This window comes from Sapajus apella, unplaced genomic scaffold (assembly GCF_009761245.1).
Source record: "Sapajus apella isolate SASKATOON/1434 unplaced genomic scaffold, GSC_monkey_1.0 scaffold148, whole genome shotgun sequence".
Taxonomy (NCBI): Eukaryota; Metazoa; Chordata; class Mammalia; order Primates; family Cebidae; genus Sapajus; species Sapajus apella.
This window is the reverse complement of record NW_022437088.1, coordinates 1626098-1633124: the sequence shown is the minus strand read 5'-3', so window position 1 is coordinate 1633124 and position 7027 is coordinate 1626098. Positions and strand designations below refer to the sequence as shown.

At 43.6% G+C, this 7027-nt stretch overlaps 1 protein-coding gene and 1 pseudogene across 1 annotated transcript in view; one reads left to right on the top strand and one right to left on the bottom strand.

The window, feature by feature from the left end:
* Window positions 1-7027, bottom strand: part of NUP210L (nucleoporin 210 like) — a 159425-nt gene that overhangs the window by 7503 nt on the left and 144895 nt on the right. Inside the window, exons 35-37 of the mRNA XM_032265104.1 lie at window positions 5341-5490; window positions 2854-3104; window positions 2280-2484 (exon numbers count right to left, since the gene is read on the bottom strand). Of these exons, the coding sequence (XP_032120995.1) occupies window positions 2280-2484; window positions 2854-3104; window positions 5341-5490 (606 nt within the window). The remainder of the gene's footprint in view (window positions 1-2279; window positions 2485-2853; window positions 3105-5340; window positions 5491-7027) is intronic.
* LOC116541114 overlaps window positions 5557-7027 on the top strand; it is a 9567-nt pseudogene continuing 8096 nt past the window's right edge.

The window sequence follows — 7027 nt, the reverse complement described above, 5'->3', positions numbered from 1 at the left end:
CCGATCTCGGCTCACCGCAACCTCCGCCTCCTGGGTTCAGGCAATTCTCCTGCCTCAGCCTCCTGAGTAGCTGGGATTACAGGCACGCACCACCATGCCCAGCTAATTTTTTGTATTTTTAGTAGAGACGGGGTTTCACCATGTTGACCAGGATGGTCTCGATCTCTTGACCTCGTGATCCACCCGCCTCGGCCTCCCAAAGTGCTGGGATTACAGGCTTGAGCCACCGCGCCCGGCTAAATGTGGCATTATTCCTAAACTAGGTAATGCCTTCCCCAAATCAGGATTTGGGGAAGCTAAATCTCGGTTCTAGGGTTAACATTGGCCTATTGCCTGATGCAAGCAGATCTAAATACTTTTGAAGACAACAAAACATTTATCAATAAGTTTAAAATAGGGCAGATAGTATACTTAGAAAGCTGGCAAATTCGTGTTAAACTGACAACTATTCAAATTCGTGTTAAACTGACAACTATTCTTTTTCTTTTTTTTTTGATACAGGGTCTTGCTCTGTCACCAGGCTGAGGTGCAGTGGCACAATCACAGCTCACTGTAGCCTTGAACTCCTGGTCTCAAGCATCCTCCTGCCTTAGCCTCCTGGGTAGCTGGGACCACAGGTGCATGCCACCATGCCTGGGTAATTTTTTTTTGTACTTTTTTGTTGAGACAGAGTTTTGCCTTGTTCCCCAGGCTGGTTTTGAACTCCTGAGCTCAAGGGTTCTGCTCACCTCTGCCTCCCAAAGTGCTGGAATTACAGACATAAGCCACCACCATGCCTGGCCGACAACTATTCTTTTTTTTTTTTTAGATGGAGTCTTGCTCTGTCGCCAAGCTGGAGTGTAGTGGTGCAATCTCAGCTCACTGCAATCTCTGCTGCCTGGGTTCAAGCGATTCCCCTGCCTCAGCCTCTCGTGTAGCTGGGACTACAGGCACCTGCCACCATGCCCGGCTAATTTTTTGTATTTAGTAGAGATGGGGTTTCACCACATTGGCCAGGCTGGTCTTTATTTCCTGACCTTGTGATCCACCCGCCTCGGCCTCCCAAAATGCTGGGATTACAGGCGTGAGCCACCACACCTGACAACTATTCTTTTTTATTTTTATTTATTATTTTTTTTATTAAGACGGGGTTTCACCATGTTGGTCAGGCTGGTCTTGAACTCCCGACCTCAGGTGATCTACCCGCCTTGGCCTCGAAAGTGCTTGGATTACAGGTGTGAGCCACTACGCCCGGCCAACTATTCTTAAATATATAAGTTAAATGTAAATTTTAGCTAGTGTTAAGAAAGCTACCTAAAGGTTGTATTTTAGGTAGGTTTAGAAGATTCATGCCTCAACTAGTTTGAGTAATCTTGGTCAAGTGGCTGAATGTTTCCCATTACCTAAATTGTGATAATAGGTGACCCCTTTATCTGTGGGGAATATTTTCCAAGATCCCCAGTGGATGACACAGATAATATTGAACCCTCTATGTACTATGTTTTTCCTTACTGAGTTGAGAACTTCCACCTTTTCACTTAAAGGAAGCACTTTCCAGCTGCTTTTTGGCATATCCGAATTGCAGGCATCACTACTCTTGTGCTTTGGAGTCATTATTATTATTATTATTTTTTTTTGAGACGGAGTTTCGCTCTTGTTACCCAGGCTGGAGTGCAATGGCGCGATCTCGGCTCACCTCAACCTCCGCCTCCTGAGTTCAGGCAATTCTCCTGCCTCAGCCTCCTGAGTAGCTGGGACTACAGGCACGCGCCACCATGCCCAGCTAATTTTTTGTAGTTTTAGTAGAGACGGGGTTTCACCATGTTGACCAGGATGGTCTTGATCTCTTGACCTTGTGATCCACCCACCTCGGCCTCCCAAAGTGCTGGGATTACAGGCTTGAGCCACCGCGCCCGGCTGGAGTCATTATTAAGTAAAATAAGGGTTACTTGAAACAAGCACTGTACTGTGACACCTTGATACCAGTTGATTTGATAACAGAGATTGCTACTAAGTGACTAAAGGGCTGGTAGTGTATACGGAGTGAACATGCTGGACAAAGAGATGATTCATGGTAGGAGACCAGAGTAGGACAGTGTGAGATTTCCTCATGCTATTTGGAAGTGAACAATTTAAACAGTTTATTTCAGGAGTTTTCCATGTATTTTTGGACCATGGTTGACTGTTGGTTAAATGAACCTTGGAAAGCAAAACTGTAGATGGGGGTGGGGGGGCACTACTGTAATACATTCTTTCTTCTTTCCCTCTCTAGATTATAAATAGCAATCTCTGATGCTTACCTGCACCCAACTTATCTTTCATAGCCCTCACTACCACTGCCTCACTTTGACTGGTGAGTACACAGGAAATATTGATGAAAACAGGTGATGCCATCTGTTGGAAGGAAGTGAAGTTGACCACTCTAACAGGGTAGATGGCCAGGCCAGGAGTGAGGGGAGAGTGGCTATGGCCAGCAACCACTAGAACTGGGGAGCTGGAGACAACCTTGGAGAAAAGAGAAAACCTCTTGTTTAAAAGAAGAAAAATCAGTTTTGTATCAGTATGTTCTAATCTCAAACATATACAGTACAAGAATTGTCAAGATCTGGATTTCTAGCTAGCTAGCCAACACTAAATAAATCATTTACTTTTTTTACCCCCTTAGGTATGTTGACAAAGCTCATGACCTAGATTTGGACCCTGGCAGCCTGCCTGGCATTACGAAGGAGGTGGGTTTTCTTCATTTGATTTTGTAATTTCCTGTGGTGATTTTTATTGTCACTCAGTAACTTCTTTTGCCCTTGGAGTGAGAATGAAAAATATCTTTTCAAATTCCTGATCTCTTGTTCTCTGTTGGTTTAGTCCTTAACATACCTTTAGCTTCCCAAGAACTCTGTCCACTCCCAGTACTCTTATCTCCCCGATATCTTGTTTGTGGCTAAGAACCAGTTCTGACTGGTTAATATAAAAGGCTGGGATGAAAGGAATGAGGATTCGTTGCATTCCATTCTTGTTAGGTTCACTGACCAGTGTAGCCCACCCATAGACTGAGGTGTCAGCCACACTGAGGGCCTGTAGCAGCTCCTCTGACTGCGGTTGAACCTTGATTATGCAGACATAAACCCCTGAAAAAAAAGGAAAAACTGAGCAGGAAGGTTCAGAGGCTCTATTGAGCTAACTGAATTAGGGTGGGAAGGGAAAACTGACATGCAAATTCAGCAAAAGAGAAAATGTGAATTTAGTTTTGATTATTCAATATTAGCACAATATTGGCCACCATGAGGATGACACCAAATAAAAACACTCCTAGAGAAACCACAACTCACCTCATTGACTGAGAATACCATTCTTTTTTTTTTTTGAGACAAGGTCCTGCTCTGTCATGCAGGCTAGAGCACAGTGAGTGGCATGATCATGACTTACTGCAGCCTCCACCTCCCAGGCTCCAGCAATCCTCTCACCTAAGCCTCCTGAGTAGCTGAGACTACATGCATGAGCTACTGTGCCTGGCTAATTTTTGTATTTTTCGCTGAGGTGGGTGGATGACAGATCAAATAAGAATGGTATTCTTAGTCAGGGGCGGTGTCTCACGCCTGTAATCTGAGCACTTTGGGAGGCCAATGCAGGAGGATTGCTTGGGCCCAGGAATTTGAGACCATCCTGGGCAACATGGTAAAACCTCATCTGTACAAAAAACACAAATTTTTTTTTTTAAATGGAGTCTTCCTCTGTCCCCAGGCTGGAGTGCAGTGGTATGATGTCAGCTTACTGAAACCTTGAATTCCTAGGCTCAAGCAATTCTCCTGCCTCACCCTCCTAAGTAGCTGGGGTTACAGGTACCCACCACCACACCCAGCTAATATTTGTATTTTTAGTAGAGATGGGGTTTCACCATGTTGGCCAGGCTGGTCTCAAACTCCTGACCTCGTGATTGCTCTGTTGCCTAAGTGGGAGTGCAGTGGAGCTATCTTGGCTCACTGCAACCTCCGCCTCCTGGATTCAAGCAATTCTCCCTGTCTCAGTCTCCCCAGTAGTTGGGATTACAGCTGCCTGCTACCACAACTGGCTTTTTTTTTTTTTTTTTTTTTTTTGAAAAGTGGAAGCAAGTTTATTAAGGGATAAAAAAAAAATGGCTACTCCACAGACAGAGCAGCCATTTTTGTATTTTTAATAGAGATGGGGTTTTGCCATGTTGGCCAGGCTGGTCTCAAACTCCTGACCTCAGGTGACCCACCCACCTCAGTCTTCCAAAGTGTTGCTATTACAGGTGTGAGCCACCACACCAGGCTCTATACCTTACATTTGATATGCATCATTTCATTTTTAGATAAGTTGATTTACATAAAGTCATCCTAACATCATGCCTATTTCTAAATTCCACTTGTTAATCCTATTCTATTTGGAATACCTTTCAGTTCAACAAAACATCCAAATACTGTGCTACATGCTGGGAATGAAAGATAAATGAGACATAATGCAGAGCCTCACAGAGTTAATGGGGACTAACAAGAAAATAGTAAATTTTTTTTTTTTTTTTGAGATGGAGTCTTGTTCTTGTTGCCCAGGCTGGAGTGCAACGGCACGATCTCAGCTCACTGCAACCTCCACCTCCCAGGTTCAAGAGATTCTCCTGCCTCAGCTTCCTGGGTAGCTGGGATTACAGGTGCCCACCACCACGCCTGGTTAATTTTTGTATTTTTAGTAGAGACAAGGTTTCATCATGTTGGCCAGGCTGGTCTCGAACTCCTGATTTCATGATCTACCCGCCTTGGCCTCCCAAAGTGCTGGAATTATAGGCGTGATCCACTGCGCCCAGCCTGAAAATAGTAAAGTATAATAGAAAAGCACAGAGTATTCTAAGAGGCATGTGTTAAAAATTGTTTGAATAGGGCTGGGGGCAGTGGCTCAACACCTGTAATCCCAGCACTTTGAGGCTGAGGCAGGAGGATTGCTTGAGGCCAGGAGTTTGAGACCAGCCTGGACAATATAGCAAGATCATGTCTATCTAAAAAAACAAAACAAAACAAAAAAAAGCTGGGCATGTTGGCATGTGCCTATAGTCTTAGCAACTCAGGAGGTGAGGCAGGAGGATTGCTTGAGCCTGGGAGTTTAAGGTTACAGTGAGCTATGATCACACCACTGCACTCCAGACTTGGGCAACACAGCAAGATCCTGTTGAAAAAAAAAAAAAAAAAAAAGAAAAAGAAAGTTGAATGGATTGAACAAAAGTGTTGCCTGAGAAAGATTCCACAGTTTTATATTAGATGAAACTAGAAGATATAAATGCAATCCAGTAAGAATGGGACAATCATACAAATAGATACATAAACAGGGAAACCAGTTTCAACTGGTGTAACCTACCTTTCTCCATACTAAAATCAGAATGGACATGAAAGACCTTACTTGCTGGAATATCTAGCAAAGTATTACTGAACTGTACATGGCACAGCATGAGGGTAGCTGGAAGAAGTACTTTTGTAATAGCCAAGGCCTGGTTTGGGGTACAGGATCCTGAAAAGCAGAAAAGAGGTAATAACTTTGTCACTAACAAGAATTTGTAAAAAGAGAGACCACTATATGGAGGCAAATTTGGCATCATAAAAAAACACAAGCAAGAAAGAGAGTCGATCCTGGCTGGTTTGCCCACCTCTGCTTCAGTCAAGGTAAAAGAATAGTGTGAGAACCTTGCATTCTAATTTGTGAATGACTACAGTGGGGCTTCCATTATCAATATTATTCATAGGTGGTGTCCTTTTTCAAAAAATTTAAAAAAAATTAATCAGTGGGAGGCTGGGTGTGGTGGCTCATGCCTGTAAGCCAAGCACTTTGGAGGCCAAGGGGGGCGGATCACCTGAGGTCGGGAGTTCAAGACCAGCCTGACCAACATGGTGAAACCCTCTCTAAAAAAAAAAAAAAAATTTTTTTTTTAATTAAAAAATAATAATAAGGGCCAGGCGCGGTGGCTCACACCTGTAATCCCAGCACTTTGGGAGGCCGAGGCGGGTTGATCACAAGGTCAGGAGATCGAGACCATCCTGGTCAACATGGTGAAACCCCGTCTCTACCAAAACTACAAAAAATTAGCTGGGCATGGTGGCGCGTGCCTGTAATCCCAGCTACTCAGGAGGCTGGGGCAGGAGAATTGCCTGAACCCAGGAGGCGGAGGTTGCGGTGAGCCGAGATAGCGCCATTGCACTCCAGCCTGGGTAACATGAGTGAAACTCCGTCTCAAAAAAATAAAAAAATAAAAAAATAAAAATAATAGTAATAATAATAATAATCAGTGGGAATAACAAAGATTACAGGGAAGTTAGAAATCTATTAAAAATAAAGCAGTACAGTTGGGAGGTAGCTTTTAGGTCTAGGAGCATTTGTTTTCCACATACATGTATTATAATACAATTACAATATAATTCAAGCCCCAAATCCCTAAAACTTCATCACAAGTGGTGCCTTAAGCAGAATCATATAGACAGCAAGAAGTGGACTGATGTCATCATTGGGTCAACTGCAATGAGTGGCATTCTTCTTGAAAAATCTTCAAGCAAAATCAAAGGGACTGATGCATGAGGTTTCTCAATAAAATAAGTTGTGATTTTAGAAAGATTCTGGGGAATAAAACGACAGTCTGTTTATAAAATCATAATTCGGACAACAGTGGGTGAATATGTTATGAAGAAACATTTTGTATTTTTTTTTCTGTAAAAGAACCTGGGATGGCCGGGTGAGGTGGCACCCACCTATAATCTCAGCAATTTGGGAGGCCAAAGTGGGCGGATGATCGGGAGTTTGAGACCAGCCTGACCAACATGGAGAAACCCCGTCTCTACTAAAAATACAGAAAAATTTAGCCAGGTGTTGTGGCACATGCCTGCAATCCCAGCTACTTAGGAGGCTGAAGCAGGAGAATTACTTGAACCCTGGAGGCAGAGGTTTTGGTGCACCGATATCGCGCCATTGTACTCCTGCCTGGGCAACAGAGCGAAACTCGGTCTCAAAAAAAAATAATAATAAATAAAGGCCGGGTGCGGTGGCTCAAGCCCGTAAT